The following is a 19,545-nucleotide window of genomic DNA, read 5'->3' on the forward strand; positions in this document are numbered from 1 at the left end:
TTCGGCTGATGCAACCGAGGCTTACAGTCGTCATTTAAACATAGGTCTCAGATAATTGACTGGTATTAAATGTGACAGCACAGATATCATCGGTTTTTAATAATAATACCACATGATATGAAGATATTTAAGGTCATTCTCCAAAACGAGTCCCTCATAAACATATGCAAATAATGACTTTGACAAGTGAAGTATTGTCAACCGTGTTACTTTTCTGAGAGCATAGTTATAACCCAATACAGCTTGAGTTCACATCATCGGCTGAGCTTGATTAAAGATCTTTCTTGTTGATTCAATGCACAGTTTAATGGGTTTCTCCTCCAGGCCTTGCTTCCTACTAAGGTTTCAAAGACTTCTTTAGAAAAGCAGTTGCAATGACTCAATCAACCCCAGACAGGTTGAAATTGTCTAACACCCATCAAGAAATGACTATAATCACAGCGCTTTTATTACAGAACGCCAGAGCCTGTCGCTTCCCGATCCATCTCCATCCTTTACGCCTGCGGATCAATACGGATGAAAAGTTTCCCCCGAGCCTTTAAATGTCACAGATAATTCATCCAGAGCGGAACAAACCTCAAATGACAAATGCGACCTGATCCTGACAGCGGCCACTTCCAGTTCACCTATTCAAAGAGTGATTTGTCTGAGCGAAGGTAATAGAAATTGCTTTCCAACAGGACTATTTATACACTGAAATAAATAGGTTTGGATGTGGCGAAATGGCCAAAATCCAGACAGCTTTAGTGAGTCACCCGCTACCTCCGACTGGAGCTATAAAAAAACCACACAATATTAAAGAGGCCATGTTATGCCCTTTTCCAGAGTCTTGATTGTGTTTTTGGGCTGTACTAGAGCAGGTTTTCCTGCTTGAATGTTGATTATTTTCCTCATATTCTCCATTGTTGCAGCTCGTCTCTTCATAGTCTGTCAGTAGCCCTTCAAATTGCACAAATTGAAATTGCGAATTGCCCAATGGAAACGCGTCAATTTCGCAAAAACTCCCATATATCGCAAACATTTCTTTACGCTCGCATGAGGTGGTTTTTCAGGCAATTCGAAAAAGGACATTTTCGCAAAACTGCAATGGAAACTGGTCACCTGGTACGGTCACGCATTGCTCCCACATAGGGCCTACATATCATTTTTTTCCACTCAAGTATGTCGTAATAACGAGATCTTATGTCGTTAAAACGACATATATTTTGTCCTAATAAGGACAGTGGCGTCACTTTAACCTAGTAATGACGGACCCCGGTGCAGCCACAAATAAATAACTATCTATAGGCCTACTGTAATTAAGACATATATTCAATAAAAGTATAAAAACAGAAAGGCGCTATAGTTTCAGCCGTACTCAAAGGGCACAGAAACAGGCCAGTTACGCACGTCAATCCATACCCGACGATCTTGGTTCGCTTCTTATTTGTTAAATATACAGGCAAATAGTTGATGAAACATTGGTTTTGTTTTGTATAAATTGTATTTTAATTTTGATCAATTTGAAAGAAAGACTTTCTATAAAACACAATTCAATGAAGTGCTCAAAATCATGTCTGACCCCACTCCATGTCCTCAGACATATGCGCATCTGATTATGTGCCTTACTCATGCTGCTCACTCATCAACATATGAAATTAAAAAAACATAATAGCCTATTTAAACATAGCCTAACTATGAAACTAAATATGCTACGTTTGCTCTGTCCGACGAAGGCGTCGGCGACTTCTGATGGATTTTTTCCTTTATGACAGCGGAAACAACTCACAATACTCCGTCATTTTTAGCCATTCAGATCATTATAAACTATAAACGTCTACTTTTATTTGTGTACACTCACAAAAACAGCAAAGGCCGTGGATTATTTTGCACTCCACTCCAAACGCTGTCTTCATTTCAAAAATATATTTTGTTTATTAAACGCAAAGTTTTTAATTTCAAAAGCATTTCTAAATTCAGTTTATATTTCCAACAAGCCAAAATAACGAAGTGGTAAAAAAAAACCTTTGAGTTATCACCATGCAAATTCAAACATTTCGCTCGTCTCTGTATGTGGCAGCAATGCGTCACACCTGGCGTATGTAAAAGTGGATCATTCTTTACAGATGATGGTGTGTTTGGACAGAAGACGAGACAGAGATCTTTATTAAACTCATAAAAAACAATAGAATATAAAATGCCACAATTTATCAAGACCTTGAAGCAGATAAAGAGAGAGAAACACACACACACCTCATATGCGCCGCTCAAGTATAAGGGGCTTTCCTTGGCATCAGTGCTTGGATAACACACACACACACACACACACGTCTCTTCCCATTAAAAATAATGGCGTGCAGTGGCTGGGATATACATAAACTTAACAACATGCGTAGCATAATTTTTGGAATGATTTATCACAAGAGGAAAAAAATTGTTTTAGTCGCATAACATCAGTTAATGGAAACGCCGTCATGGCGCAGTATTTTTTTATCGACTTTTAGAAAATATCGCAAAATTTTTGCGCAAATCAGTAACGCTCTGTTTAGTTCCTGTCTCTATGAAGCCCTTCCTTCTGAAAAGCACACTGTGCTCTGATTGGTCAGCTGGAGCAGTGTGTTGTGATTGGTCGAGTGTTTGGGAAATGTCCCGCCCTTTAACATAACCGCCAGTTTCAACACACTACTGACTAACTCAACCAGGCCCCGCCCCTTTATTCTGCATATGAATTATTAAAATGAGGAATATTGTTGTTAATCATAAAGGCAATTTAATCATAACATTACAATTGTTTTGCATTAATAAGTGCAGTTACTAATAACATTACATGTTTATTTCTTGGAAATGCACATTTGACAGCACTGAGCTTGAGATCAAATGAAATTTTAACGACTTAATTTTATTAAAGTAATTGTTCTGTTATAGTCTCACACTGAACTGACCCACAGCTTCAGGGATTATATAAGGAGCTCTTTACTTGCTTTCTGTGTAATTCAGTCACAATTTGAAGAAGTTTGACCAAAAAATATTTCTTGATGATTTGATATTTTATAATTAAGGATGAGAACAGGTATGTTTTTGGACCGGTACGTAATTGGGTCAATACCGGACTACCGATAAACTTCAGAACAAACGATACTGTAATCAATACCTGCGTTGCTTCTCTGTAATTTAATTTGCATTTTTTGGCGGCCGCATTCAGAGATTTTCTTCCTGAATTACCGCTGGGTGTGAACTGTTCTAAAAAAACGTTGCTGACATAAACCACACTTTCAATAAACAAAGAAAAAAAATCATATCCAGTGATGAAGTGTTTTTTCCGTTCACACAAATCTTTTGCGATGTCCTAACAGCCGAATTATCAGTCCACTAATGTCCGACTCGCGACCTGTTGACTCCTTTGAACCGATTCATTTTAATAAATAGTTTAAAACAACTGATCTGTCCAACACTGAACTCACGAGACCGAATGTATAAATCACTTTTGATAAAATTTGTATGACTATTTATATATATTTTAAAGTGTCATTAATGTAAAATACAAAAAAAATAAAATATTTTGACAATTTAGTAGAATAATTGAATAACTTATAACAGAAAAATCTGACTCCCAGTAAAAGATAATCATCTGAAAGGTAAATTTTTTATGACTTCTGTACAAGCATATCAATATTTACTTATTTAATTGCCCCACATTTTAATTGACGATATGTCATAATAAAAAAAAAACATAATAGATGTATTACTATTAAATAATAGCCCTGTTAATTACAATAAGTATTACGTTTAAAAACAACAACACCAATAGCAACATGCCACTTGGTGCCTTCTGTGCCAAATATGGCTGGGTCATCTTACCCCAAGAGTCTAATTTTAACTTTTTACTTCAAAATAAAATCTATAACACTTTTATTCCACAAAACATTGCGTCCACAAATCCCTCATTAACAAATAGACTTTGATATTCAACATAATACAATGTCATATATCACTATTTTCGACTGTTAAAAGCAGTTTTGACTAGTTAGAGTAAGATGGATCATTTGTATGGACAAGCACCCAATCCTTGCCCCTTTTTTTTTGGTTTGGGCCACTGGCCCTCAAAATGTCTGTGCACGACCCCTGCTTGAATATCACTCTCTAAAGGTCGTACGAACCCTGAGATGAACAATGTAGAAACATTCGACTATCTCTGCCACAATACCATGGTTACAGTACGCGTTACTACTAGGGCTGTCAACGAATATTCTAAATTCGAATATATATTCGAATAGTTTTTAAAAAACGAATTTCGAAGGTGAAAATTAATATTCGAATAAATAAAAAAATGTGGGGGAAAAAACGCCCGCGGTAGTAGAGGCGTGGCTGTCTGCTTTGCGAGTGGGCGCTAGCGCGAGCCTCCGCTGACTGCGCGCGCTCCTCCACAAACGGACGACGTGTTTATATTTGACGCGCTCGCCGTTGTGCTTTTCTTTGAAACGACAGATGGCGACTCGGAGTAATTGTTCTATAAACTATCAGGAAAAGCGTGGAGAAGAAGTGGGCTAATGTACACAGGTGACGATATTTATTTTAGCACACTTCACCGAAAACCACACTACAGAAGAATCATGTAAAACAGATCAAAATAAACCTTGATATTACTTTTGACATGAGAACAAAATGTATGTAGAAATGTAACGTTAACTTATACAACTCAATATCTAAATGTTTCCTAATTTCACTAAACACTTTAGTGAGTTTTCACTTAGTTTCGTGAACTTTTCTTTATTAAACGGGATTTTTTATGCTTTTGTAGGCTCGTTTTGTAAATATAAGCAACTAATTTGTATGTGCAAACTGGACCAGCCTTACTTTGCATCGCCCGCCACAAGCTCTCCGTCTGCAACACGACAAGAGCCCATAACGGAGAAATTAATTTAGTTGATTTGTAAGGACATGAGAGCGATCAGTGTCGTGGATGGGGCGGCTTCAGTGAGTTCTGTCAAGCAATGGAGCCGAGGTACTGACTGAAGAGATATTGCATGAATAAAGGATAAATGCACTGCTTCCACTGGTTTCAGGGTTCCTACACAATTTTCATTTCAAAATTCCATACTTTTCCAGACTCAAATTTCCAGACTTCCCTAATCCCTACAGATTTTTCATACCATATTTAACTTGTTCTGATAAATTGTTTTAAAATTCCAACTGCTAACAAGTATGTTACATTCTAAAGATTTAGTATTGGCGTTTTTACCTTTTATTAGGATAGGAAAGTAGCTAGACAGGAAGTAGTAGTAGCTAGTACAGGGAGAGGGGGGCGGGATTGCGAAAAGTCCATGAGGCAGGACCCGAACTTGGATCTCCCGAAGCACAACAGCACTAAATGGCGAGTTGGCGACGCACTTACCCACAATGCTATCGGCGCTGACAAGTATGTTACACTCTGAGTCAAAACCTCTATGTAGGCTATCATGTTAAATTTGTAAATTTGAAAATTGTAGCTACTTTGCTTGTACAAGTCAATTTAACACCAAACCCAGTCAAGTTCAAAGCACAGCATTTTATTAAAACTGCAATGCTAAATCAGTGCAATGTTATTCATATTTGTAATTTTGTACATTTAAATAACTGTAAACCCCTACAGAAACAGAAGGGACGTTCATGTACAATTAACCAGAAAATTAGAAAATAGAGCTTAAGTCAATTGACAATGCTTAATTGGCTGTTAGGTACAGCAAATTGCTAATGTAGTTAAAAGATGTCACTGATAACTTTTTTTTATAACAATGAAAAGATATGCACTCCAGTATAATAATGTTTGCGACACAATACAATTATTTAATTTATTAAAAAGCCTTCTTGTCCATCAAAGACCTCTAGAATATTCCCTCTAGAAATGGTCTTTATCTTCTCACCAACACTATATTCACATAATTATCTTGGTGTGGTAACGTTACTGAATTGATAAGCTGACGTTAGCTTTAGATTGTCAGCTTTCTAGACTTCCTGCTAATGTTAAGTAGTAAGTTAAGTTAATTAAAGGATAACGTTAGACTGACTAGTTCAAATGCTCACCTTTGATCAATCTGTACATTATGGGCTTCGTGACTTGATGTGGTCGGTCCTAGTCCCACCTTGGTCTGGGCCATTAACGTTGTGAGACTTTGTGTGGTGGATGCTATGGTGAGACGAGGATGCTTTTGGCCTAGCATATGGCTTACAATTGTCGCCTCCCCCACATTGGAGATGTCAAATGATTTGACACAAAGTTTGCAAATAGCTTTCTTTGTAAATTTTAAATCTTTGGATAACCAGGCTTTATATTTAGGATTGGCAAGCCAGCCCTCGGAAAACTTGCATTTTCCCATTTTGTTTGCCATGAAGTCCACACTCAAATGTAAAAATCAAGGACAACGTTCCAGGTGTTTTTAGTCAAGCAGTTTGAGGTAGGAGCGCTGTGATAGCAACTGCCGCCTAACAACGTAACAACCAATCACTGCAGACCTAAACTCCAGCAGATCAAGTGTAAAAACGATCGCCAGCGCTGGCAGACTGATCCAAACGACAATCTAATCTTAATGATTGCGTGCTCCCTCAATATTTTGCTTATTTGATACGATTGTATATATTGTATATATCATATATTTATTATATACATTTAGAAATTTTTAATTCTATATTTAGAAAGCGAAATAGGGACAATAGTCTGAAAACATAAATATTTTTCCATACTCTGATTTATTTTTTCCATACTTTTCCAGACCTGGAAATTACTCAAATCACATTCCATACTTTTCCATACTTTTCCAAACCCCGTAGGAACCCTGTGGTTTGATTATTTACCGTTTCATGTTTACCACAGCACAGCTCGCTCGGAGCGTTCAATAATATGCTGTAAAACTTATATTAATATTTGTTTCAATCACTGAATGAAGCCGGCTATATTTGGGACAAGAGTCGCGACCTTAAATTGCTTGCACAAAACTCTTGATCAGCCTCAAAATGTGTGTGTGAATGTGTATGCGCAGAGAGCGTGAGGGCGAGAGAGAGAGCGAGGTCTGCGGTCTTTAGCCTTTAGTTGATTTACTTGTTTTTGTGTAGTAATACGTTGTCAAATATGTTTCAACTTAACTAGACTACCTATATAATAAGTAGTTATGTCTCTTTGTATTCATTTGTCCTGTTATTGACGTAATGCGCCTCATTGATAAAATGCACAACCAGATGTTCGAATAGTTCGAATATTCGTGCTTTTTTTAGAGGGAATATTCGAACGTCATTTTTGAGCAATTTTGACAGCCCTAGTAACTACATTAAATCCATGGTGAATTGAAAAGCCGCCTTTAACTTGTTAGTTCATGGACTTCCGTGCCATTACAAGCATGTCAGTATGTTTGTAATGACATACAATGTATTATTTTTGAAATAAAAGCAGCATACAGTAAGAAGTATGCAGGAGTTTGATCAAAAAGTTCTACTAACTTAATTATTTCAAGTTGGTGTAACATGGTCTTCCTTTTGAGTAATTTCAACTAATATTTTTTGATTAAATGGAACTTTTTTGTGAATAAGAGCACCACTAAAAGCTGAAAGAATACAGGGAGTGTGGTGCTGATGGGTTTGGTACCTGAGCTGTTTGAGGAACTGTATGTCAGAGCTGCTGCTGATGAGTTTGATGAACTCCTCGTAGGATGGGGCGTACGTGTAGGCTTTCTTATGGTGCTCGTTCACCTGCTCCCGGTGCTCTAACTGAGCTAGCAGCATGCGGTTAATGTAGTCCGGGTCGCTCAACACCTCCACCAATGGCTTGAGCACTGCAAAGACAAACAGCACAAATGAGAAGCTTCTTTCTAAAACCCTTTCTTTCTAAAAGCTGCTGCTATTCTAAGGCCCGTTCCAGCATAATTAATAATAATAATAATACATTTTATTTGTACTGCACTTTACATTTATACACACCTCGCAGACAACAAGCTGCTCAAGTGCTAAACTACAGTCGAGAAACCCTTTTGAAAAGGCCATTACTGGAGCTGCACAAGAAAATGCTCATTAAAAGCTGCATGAGCTTTTTAAAATATACAGCTATCAAATAATATTGATCATTTTACAATCATAACATTTTACAAAAGATCTCAATTAGGGGGAGCATTCACATTCACACAAAATAAAACAACTAAAAAAATAAACATTTACAGAGCAAAAAAAGGTTTTAATGGAAAAAAAAAAGGAAAGAAAAAACATTAGTTTTATTGAGGTTTTATTAAAATTTGAATTTTCATGCTAATTTTAGTTACATTTTTAGTAAATGTCATTTTTTTAAACATTGCTATTTAAGTAGAATTTATTTTTTATTTCAGTTTCATCTTTAATTGTTTATTATTGTTAATTTTAGTGTTTCAACATCTCATTTTTTCAACTAATATATTTCATTTTATTTCAGCTTTACTGTCAGCGTTAATTAATTAAATTAACACAAATATTTGTTATATTTTTGTTAAAATAAATAACTCTGAAAAACGGATATCTTATTTATATATTTCATTAAAATTGACTAGTTTTATTATGGTTTTATTCATTGTAATTAGCTTTTATATGTGTATTTATATTTGTAATGCTAATTTTAGTTTAATTTTAAGGATTGTCATTTTATTAGATTTTTTTATATTGGTATTAGGTATAATTTATTTTTATATCAGTTTTAGCTTTAGTTGGTTTTATTTTTTTGTTCATTAATAATTTCAGTGTTTCAACTAAACAAAAATGAGAAATATTATCTTGATAATAAACTGGAATAAGTTTAAGTTTTTCAACTGATATATTTTATTTCAGCTTTACTGTCAGCATTAATTCATTAAATAAATGAACAAATATTTGTTATATTTTAGTTGAAATAAATAACTCAGCCGCACAGACACTCAAATGAATCAGTGAATCGTTTGAACCGAACAAATGATTCATTAAAAACAATCACACTCACCAACTCTATACACAAGAAGACAGTTAATTAAATTAAATTACAAGTACAATTGATTAAAAAAGTGAAAAACTGACAGATCTTATTTATAGATTTGATCAAAATTGACTAGTTTTACTATGGTTTTATTCATTTTAATTAGTTTTATATGTATATTTTTCATGCTAATTTTGGTTTAATTTTAAGTACTGTCATTTTATTCGTTTTTTTAAATATTGCTATTAGGTATAATTTATTTTTATTTCAGTTTTAGATTTAAATTTTTAATAATTTTAGTGTTTCAACTTAAACTTATTTCAGTTTATTGTCAAGGCAATATTTCTCAGTTTTGTTTAGTTTAAGTTTTTCAACTGATACATTTTATTTCAGCTTTACTGCCAGCATTAATTAATTAAATGAACAAATATTTGTTATATTTTTAGTTAAAATAAATAACTCTGCAGCACAGACACTCAAATGAATCAGTGAATCATTTGAACCGAACAAATGATTCATTAAAAACAATCACACTCACCAACTCTATACACAAGAAGACAGTTAATTAAATTAAATTACAAGTACAATTGATTAAAAAAGTGAAAAACTGACAGATCTTATTTATAGATTTGATCAAAATTGACTAGTTTTACTATGGTTTTATTCATTTTAATTCGCTTTTATATGTATATTTCGTTTTCATGGTAAATTTTGGTTTAATTTTAAGTAATGTCATTTTATTCGGGTTTTTTTTAATATTGCTATTAGGTATAATTTATTTTTATTTCAGTTTTAGCTTTTAGTTGGTTTTATTTTTTTGTTCATTAATAATTTTAGTGTTTCAACTTAAATTTATTTCAGTTTATTGTCAAGGCAATATTTCTCAGTTTTGTTTAGTTTAAGTTTTTCAACTGCTATATTTTATGTCAGCTTTACTGTCAGCATTAATTCATTAAATGAACAAATATTTGTTATATTTTTAGTTAAAATAAATAACTCAGCCGCACAGACACTCAAATGAATCAGTGAATCATTTGAACCGAACAAATGATTCATTAAAAACAATCACACTCACCAACTCTATACACAAGACAGCATGCATTTGATTAAAACTGGAAAACTGACAGATCTTATTTATAGATTTGATTAAAATTGACTATTTTACTATGGTTTTATTCATTTTAATTCGCTTTTATATGTATATTTGTAGTTTTCATGCTAATTCTGGTTTAATTTAAAGTACTGTCATTTTATTAGATTTTTTAAAATATTGCTATTAGGTATAATATATTTTTATTTCAGTTTTAGCTTTAGTTGGTTTTATTTATTTATTTTTCCATTAATAATTTTAGTGTTTCAACTTAAACTAAACTAAACTGAGAAATATTGCCTTGACAATAAACTGAAATAAGTTTAAGTTTTTCAACTGATATATTTTATTTCAGCTTTACTGTGAGCATTAATTCATTAAATAAATGAACAAATATTTGTTATATTTTTAGGTAAAATAAATAACTCAGCCGCACAGACACTCAAATGAATCAGTGAATCGTTTGAACCGAACAAATGATTCATTAAAAACAATCACACTCACCAACTCTATACACAAGCCAGCATGCATTTGATTAAAACTGTGGAAAACTGACATCTTACTTATAGATTTGATTAAAATGGACTATTTTACTCCTTGGCAAAATGTCAAACTCTACAGGAATCAATCCTCCCATGCATTTAGTTTTTCCGATCGGTTAAGATGCTGCTTCAGAACAGAGCTAATGGGAACACATATCGAATCAAAGTGTTATTCTGAAAGCCATCAGGCTTCAGTCCTCATGATGAGATCTGTAAAGCGGCTGATGAGCACGAGGCAATGCTTCATTCCTGTCAGACAGAGATGGCGGGTGACGTCTCGCCCTGAAAAACCTGCCAGTCTGAGACAACAGATGCAATCGCTTCCCCCAGTGAAACCCCAGAGCAGCGGGAAAACCGGTTAGAAGTTACGCTAGCAGCTGCATCCTGAAGCAGCGGAGCAGAAAGAGACACTCATCATCAAACGAAAGTTGCACTTGTCTTTTCTTCCCTATTGTGACATTTATCAGAGAGAAACTGTTTCTGGAACAAGAACGCATGCAGGGCGGGGCTTGATTTTGTCCGTGGAGAGTTCAGTACAAATCAGAGACAAACAGAAGCTCCACCGCTTTAAAGGGTTAGTTCACCCACGTCATTAATTCCTCACCCTCATGTCGTTCGACACCCGTAAGACCTTCGTTCATCTTCAGACACAAATGAAGATATTTTAGTGTAAAGCTGATGCTGAGAAAGGCTTCAGATAGGCCTCCATTGGCATTCAGTACATTTACACTCTCAAGACCCATAAAAGGCACTTAAAACATCGTTACAAAGTCCATCTCACCACAGTGACTCTACAATAATCTTACAATGCGACGACAATAATTTTTGTGCACAAAAAAAATCAAAATAACTTTATCCAGCTTGTTCTTGTCTTCCGTGTGTGCCTTCACGACGCATGCGCGAGAATATGACGTAGCGCCGGCGTTCGGGAATCCATGAAATGCCACTTAAGGCCTGTTCACACCGGGACGATTTTCGCACGCGTTTATCGCCGACGTTTAACGCCTCGGGACTAAACAATGGGCGCCAATTTGAGTGTTCACACCGACGCACAAAACGCCAGGCGTAAAAGCGTCATTTTAAAAAAAACGCCTCGGGTTCGTTTTTTTATTTTGACGCGGCGCGTAAAAAACTGTCCGACCAATGAGATCGGCGCTTTTGTTCACGTGCCTGGAGCTGCTGAAGTGACAGTAAAACACGACTTGGTGGCGCTCAAGCACAAAACGCTCTTGCCGAGCACACATTGATATGATGACGAAGTAGTAAGTAGACAAAGAAGAAGATGAAATGCTAATGCTGCTTGCCAGTTAGCAAAAAGTGTGTGAATGGTTTTGTCCATATACATAATATGTCTATGGTTTTGGCAAGCACGTAAATACTGTCTCTCTTCTCCTTCTGTGTGACAAGCGAGTGTCAGAGGCTTAAAGTGCCGCAGCACCATCTTGTGTACCGGGAGCGCATCGACTGAATGTGCACGTTCACTCGGCGCAGCACCAGTGAAAATCGCTTGGGTGTGAACACTCAAAACGCGCCGAAAAACGGCACGAAAAACGCTGGCGATAAGCGCGCGCGATATTCGTCCCGGTGTGTACAGGCCTTTAAGCCCCATTTTGAGGAACTACACCGAGACCTAAAGCACGATCATTGTAGAATTCAACAGCTGAGATACGCACGTCTTCCTCTGCTCGTAAACAAATCTCTTCTGGGTCATGTGTCCGAACGCCGGATCTGCGTCATATTCTCGCACATGCGTCGTGGAGACACACACGGAAGACCAGAACAAGTTGGATAAAGGCGTTATTTTGATTTTTTTTTGCGCACAAAAACTATTGTCGCCGCATCGTAAAATTATTGTAGAGCCACTGTGGTGAGATAGACTTTGTAACGACGTTTTTAGTGCCTTTTATGGGTCTTGTGAGTGTAAATGTACTGAATGCCAATGGAGGCCTATCTGAAGCCTTTCTCAGCATCAGCTTTACACTAAAATATCTTCATTTGTGTTCAGAAGATGAACGGAGGTCTGACGGGTGTCCAACGACATGAGGGTGAGGAATTAATGACAGAATTTTCATTTTGGGGTGAAATAACCCTTTAAGCCTCTGGGGTCAAAAATGACCCGAAGCGTTTTATTAAAAAAAAAAAAAAAATCGTAGCTTCATCGGAATGGTCCGAAACTTGGTGACTTTATTGGTACTTGGTATATGAAAAAAAAGTGGGGACAGGATCTGAAAAGTCTAAGTGGTCGTAAAAAAAAAAAGTAACTTTATAATGACGGACCCCGGTGCAGCCACAAATATCATAACTATCTATAGGCCTACTGTAATTAAGACATATATTCAAGACATGTGTTAAAACAGAAAGATTAGGTCTATCCATTCCCGACGATCTTGGTTTGCTTCTTATTTATTAAATATACAGCCAAATAGTTGATTAAACATTGATCAAAATTAAAATACAATTTATACGAAACAAAATTAATTTTAAAGAAAGACTTTCTAGAAAACACAGTGCTCAAAATCCATGTCCCCAGACATATGCGCATCTGATTATGTGCCTTACTCATGCTGCTCACTTTTCATAATCAACATTTAAATTAAAAGATTATAATATTTAGACATAGCCTAACTATATGAAACTAAATATGCTACGTTATCTTTAACCCTCTGTCCGACGAAGTCGTCGGCGCCTTTTGATGGATTTTTATTACCTTATTCCAGTGGAAACTCACAATACTCCGTCATTTTTAGCCATACAGATAGTGCAAGAGATGATTATAAACAGTAAACTGTCTACTTTTATTAGTGTACACTTAATAACAGCAAAGGCTGTGGACTCTGGGAACAGATCTGAGATTGCACTTCCACTCCAAACGCTGTTCATTTAAAAAATATAGGCTATTTTGTTTATTAAACGCAAAGTTTTTCATTTCAAAAGCATTTCTAAATTCAGTTTATATTTCCAACAAGCCAAAATAACGAAGTGGCAAAAAAAAACTTTGAGTTATCACCATGCAAACTCAAGCTTTTCGCTCGTCTCTGTATGTGGCAGCAATGCGTCACACCTGGCGTATGTAAAAGTGGATCATTCTTTACAGATGATGGTGTGTTTGGACAGAAGACGAGACAGAGATCTTAATTAAACTCATAAAAAACAATAGAATATAAAATGCCACAATTTGTCATAACACCTCATATGCGCCGCTCAAGTATAAGGGGCTTTCCTTGCCATCAGTGCTTGGATAACACACACACACACACACACACACACGTCTCTTTCCATTTAAAATAATGGCGTGCGGTGGCTGGGATATACATAAACTTAACAACATGCGTAGTATGATTTTTGGAATGATTTATCACAAGCTTTTAGTCGCATAACATCCGTTAATGGAAACGCTGTCATTTCGCAATATTTTTTTATCGACTTCTAGAAAATATCGCAAAAGTTTTGAGCAAATCCGTAATAGAAACGCGTATATTGTAAGATATAGCAACTCCGAGTTTTTTTTGTCCGAGTTAGCAACAGTAACTAAGGGGGGCGGGGCTTACCGATTGTGAATTGTGTATAGACTGGCATTATGCAAAGTAGTTACAAACCTACATAGGTTCAGCAGGAAGTGAGACTGAATTACTGACGACTCATCTCAGTTCAGGATCGATTCTTTCCTTTAGGAGACACAAACTCCATTTATCTGCACTTTGATCTTGGCAGAGCTTTTACGCTCACTCCATTACACACTGCATGAAAGGTAATCTCCAAAAAGCATGATAGAGGCTCTTTAATATCCTGCAGTAATCCATCATCTCCCTGTCTCTCTCCAGCAGCCTGTCTGTCTCTCTGCCTCCAATAAGAGTCGTAATTAGTCATTTCACGGCAAATCAAAGGCAATTACAATCACACATCTGGAGCTCCTGGAATCAATTTTGTGATTTAAAAAAAAATTGCAGTGGATGTTCTTACACAAGAGCAGCATTGTGAACACTGAGGACAATCAGCTGCGTCCAATCCAACTGAGACACTGAAGCTCGAGCTAAAAACAAGATCTTCCTCAAATCTAATTCTCAAGTTGTGATACGGTCAGTGAATGAAAGCTTTGTTCTGTGAGAGGAGGATTTATCAGCGCGTAGAACATCTACTTATCAAAGGCTTGTGCTGTATTATAGAAATATCTTCCTCATTAAACCACACCAGCTAAACTAAAGCTAATCTGTGTGTGAGAAATATTACCAACGGCAGAGTTTTCTTGCATGCCAAAACAATTGATGCTGATACGGATTCTATGATTGAAATTGACAAAAGTATTGGGACACGACTCTGAGTGACCAATCACGCTTCTCTGTCTGACAATCCCATGATCGAGTCTGGGTTTGGCGGTTGCCAGGAGAACGGGACTTGCCTGACTGCATTGTGCCAAGTGTAAAGTTTGGTGGAAGGGGGATTATGATATGGGGTTGTTTTTCAGGGGTTGGCCTCTTAGTTCCAGTGAAAGGAACTCTTAATGCTTCACCAAGACATTTTGGACAATTTCATGCTCCCGACTTTGTGGGACCAGTTTGGGGACGGCCCCTTCCTGTCCCAGCATGACTGACCAGTGCACAAAGCGTCTCCATAAAGACATGATGAGCGAGTTTGGTGTGGAGGAACTTGAAGTCCTCGACCCGATTGAACAGCTTTGGGATGAATTAGAGCGGAGACTGAGAGCCAGGCCTTCTCGTCCAACATCACAAATGAAGAATCCCCATAAACACACTCCTAAACCTGGAGGAAAGAAGAGCTGAAGCTGTTAGAGATGCACTCCATATTAAACCCTACGGATTAAAGGGATAGTTCACCCAAAAATGACAATTCTGTCTTCATTTACTCACCCTCATGATCCCTATGAGTTTCTTTGTTCTGCTGAACACAAAAGAAGATATTTTGAAGAATGTTTGTAACCGAGCAGATAGAGCAGACAGATGACTATCATAGTATTTTTTTCCCTACTTAAAAATAAATTACAAACATTCTTCCAAATATCTTGCTTTGTGTTCAGAAGAACAAAGAAATGTCCACAGGTTTGGAACAACTTGAGGGTGAGTAAATGATGACAGAATTTTCATTTTTGGGTGAACTATCCCTTTAAGAATGGGATGGTATTAAAGCTCATGTGCATGTAAAGGCAGGCGTCACAACACTTTTGGCAATAGAGTGTATCGTGTAATATAGTATAATATTCCTATAGCTCATACAATGCCAGGGTCATGGGTTCAATTCCCAGGAAATGCATGAACTAATAAAATACAATTGATTAAAGTGCCAAATGCATGAATCGAATAAACCGGTGTCATAAAATAATGAAATGAAACTCATCTGTCCCTAGCTAACAGCATGTAGGATGTTAAATGGCAAAGGCTGATCTTATTGATTATATGACTTCTACCCAACAATCTGAGGTCACGCAGGGTTTTTCCTACATTGAAAATGTTTGTCCCGCCAAAGCCTTATTTGATGAGTTATTGTGATTTATGATTGATGTAGTAGACAGAGAAAATGATCAGAGAGCTCCTCACACGCTCTCTGTCTTCAAAATAAGCATTCTTAGCTTTCTAATATTTCACATATTGGGCCCTATTTTAACGATCTGAAACGCAAGTGTCAAACCGCGAAGCGCAAGTAACTTTGTGGGCGGGTCTCGGCGCTGTTGCTATTTTCCCGGCGGGATAAATGGCTCTTGCGCCCGGCGCAAATCTAAAATGGGTTGGTCTGAAGTAGCTTCATTATTCATAGGTGTGGTTTGGGCGTAACGTGAATAAACCAATCCGAGCGTCATCCAACATTCCCTTTAAAAGCAGGTGCGCAAGTTCCATTATGGATTGCTATTATTATGGCGTATTTACCAGGCGCACGCCAGGAGCGGTTCACAGCCGAGGAGACTGATGTTCTTGTAAGAGCAGTGAAAGACAGAGAAGTGAAGTTGTAATGTTGTACATTATGGTAAAGGTGATTTCACAGTCTTTTTTTTTTCAGTCTTTCAGTTTTTTCAGTTTTTCAGTCGATTTTTTTTCCTGGTTCTTGACGGACAAACCAATTTGTCAGATGTCCTTATATACATATATGTCTCGCCACTATTGGGCAAACAGGTCTTATCCTTAATTATTACAATTAGCCTGAATCATTTGATTTATGCCTATTTTTTCACATCTTCGTGGCACACCACAATGATTTCCGTCATCTCATGTGTTAATATTTTTTTAGTGTAACAATTTATGATTTGCAAAAATAACTGTTGCATCTGTGTAGATTACATGAGCAAAGTGTATGCGCGTTGTGCACGCTATACATTATGGTCAAGCATGCGCCCTTAAAATAGCATAATGAACAACGCGCAACGCGCCACTGACTTTAGACTAGGTTTTTTCTGGTCAGTGGCGCGATTGTTTAATGGAACAGCAAAATAGCACCAGGGATTGTTTGCGCCGGAACACGCCTCCTTTTTTGCGCTGAACCGCCCAGGGAGCGCAAGTTCATTCACTAGTTTAGCGACGTGCTTCTGTGGAGGGAAAAGCGCGCTTTGCGCGGGTGCAAAATAGGAATGACACATGCGTCGGTGTACAAAGTCAATTGCGCTGGGTGCAAGATAGGGCCCATTACGTTAATCAAAATCAAAAGGTGGGAAGACCGAATCCATGTTGCATGTGGCGCTATCAGACGATGTTTTCCTTTAATTACCGCTGGGTGTGAATTAAGGCCCTTTCACACCGGACGCGTAACGAAAAAGCGAAGCGGAAAAACTAATATTTCGTGTGCGAATAGTTCGCGTCAAAACCATTCACATCAGCCGCGACGCAAGTTTGCGACGTCTGTGACGTTTCAGAGCTCCAACATTCACAAACATTTGCGGCGACAGCTGAGAAAACACGGACACTTCATCGTCCAGTGAAGACGAGCTTTTCATTTGATTTAAAAGACAGAGAAGAAGGTTTTGGGTGCAGCCAGTCTTAAAGAACAGAGAGTCTGAAGGGGAGTTTGCTCATCTTGTACAGGAGCTAAAACTTTATCATGGCCGGTTCCGCACTTACTTCAAATGTCCGTGTGACAATTTGTGGAGCTCGAGAGAGACGGTAGCAGCGCATCTGACGACACACACACACACTTCAGGAACCAATCGATCCGGAGCTGCTGTGTTTCCAGTTGAGTCACAATGTAAACATTTCAGTGCCACAGTCGTACTGACGGAAACACATTCACTTTCTATAGTCGCGGACGCAATTAGATTAAAAAAAAAAAAATCTATGTATTGATTATAATATCGTAATCTGTAGCCTAAAGTGGGCAAACACATCTGCATCTGTGCAGCTGTAAACACAACTACAGCTGTAATCTCGTGAGAAATGCCATACCTGGCAAAGGTTAATGTTGATTGAATGGCTAGTGACATCAACTGGACATTTCGTGACCTTTGTTTCCTTGTATGTGATTGGTTTAAGCCTTTTCTATCGCAGCGAGTGTTAAAAAAATCGACATCGAAACGAAAAAAATAATCATTGTTTTTTCGCCGCAGCACATTCGCGTTCGGTGTGAAAGCTCTCATTACACAAACAGCTGATCAAAAAATAAAACCATCGCGCGAATTATTCGCGAGTCAAAATCGCGTCTAGTGTGAAAGGACCTTTAGTGTTAGACCGATATATCGGGCTGATATTTGCGATTTTTACGTGTATCGGCCGATACAAGGCTGCTGCGTTCGCCGATATTTTTTCCCCTGCATTATTTACAGACAGGCGTCCACAGGGCAGCTCTCACCGTCCTCAAACTCTCTCGCTCTCCCTCGCGCATATTAATCAAAATCAACTGAGAATTGACACAATGGTAAAAGGTGGAAAGACTGAAGTTTCACGTGGAGCATTGGGAGATTTTTCCTGAATTACCGCTGGTGTTTCTCTACAAGAGATTAAGTGAAGTGCACCTACACTCTAAACAATACTGGGTTAAAAATGGACTAAACCATCAATTGGGTTAAATGTTTGCTTAAAACAACCCAATTAACCCAGCATTTTTTAGAGTGTAACCATTAAATGACTAGGTTGTAAATAGTTTTAAGTATAGTACAGTCAGTGTGCACTTTATTATTCCGCTTGCTTGTTGATACTGTGTGCAATAGTGTAATTATTTTATTTATGCTTAAATATTTATTTTCAGAATTTATTTTCACCACTGAACTCTTTTTTTTTCTTGTTCTACCTCACCTGTTTTTACTATTTGTTAAATATAGGTTTTTTTAGTTCAATAAATGTTCCTTTTTTTTAAATTGTAAATTTTAAATTGTTATCATCCTGATCATTGTGTCATTTTTATGATGTAAATTGAGGGAGCAAAAGCAGAATCGGTTTCAAATATCGGCTCAAGAAAATCGGCAGCCCGTATCGTTCATCGGCTAAGGCTGATGAAAAAAAACGGAATCGGCACTAAAAAATACATATCGGTCAATCCCTAGTGTGAATTGCGCTCAAAAAACGTTGACTCTTCTCTGACCAGCTGACATAAACCATACTTTCAATACACGGGAAACAAATCCTGTCCGGTTATGAAGTGTTTTCTGTGTGTTGACAAATCTTTCGCGATGTTCTAACAGACGGGATTCACACACACCGCGTCTGCTAATGTCCGATTCATCACCTGATGACTCCTTTGAACCGAATCATTTTAACGACAACTGATCTGTCCAACACTGAACTCACGAATCGGTTTATTAATTTACTCAGAATGCATCTGAAATGAGTGTCTAAATAAAGTGTGCACACTCAATTTAGCAAGAGTTAGTGTTAATTATCCACAGTCTTTCAGCTTATTTATGTTCACAATGTGTAGTAAAATAAATAGCCTACAATCATTTAGTTTAGACTGGAGTGAGGTGAACCCAGAACAAAGTTGTTGTTAGCTAGCTGATCATTTTATGAAATTGTATATAGCAGAAAATTAGGCTATTTGTTCTTTTTTTAATACTACTTCTTAATATTGAT

General features: G+C 37.1%; 1 protein-coding gene across 1 annotated transcript in view; it reads right to left on the reverse strand.

The window, feature by feature from the left end:
• snx25 (sorting nexin 25) overlaps positions 1 to 19,545 on the reverse strand; it is a gene marked incomplete at its 3' end in the record, with an annotated part of 106,206 nt that overhangs the window by 58,882 nt on the left and 27,779 nt on the right. The window contains exon 5 of the mRNA XM_079839289.1: positions 7,592 to 7,778. Coding sequence (XP_079695415.1) covers positions 7,592 to 7,778 — 187 coding nt within the window. The remainder of the gene's footprint in view (positions 1 to 7,591; positions 7,779 to 19,545) is intronic.

This window comes from Gobio gobio (genome assembly GCF_949357685.1).
Source record: "Gobio gobio genome assembly, chromosome: 16".
Lineage (NCBI taxonomy): Eukaryota > Metazoa > Chordata > Actinopteri > Cypriniformes > Gobionidae > Gobio > Gobio gobio.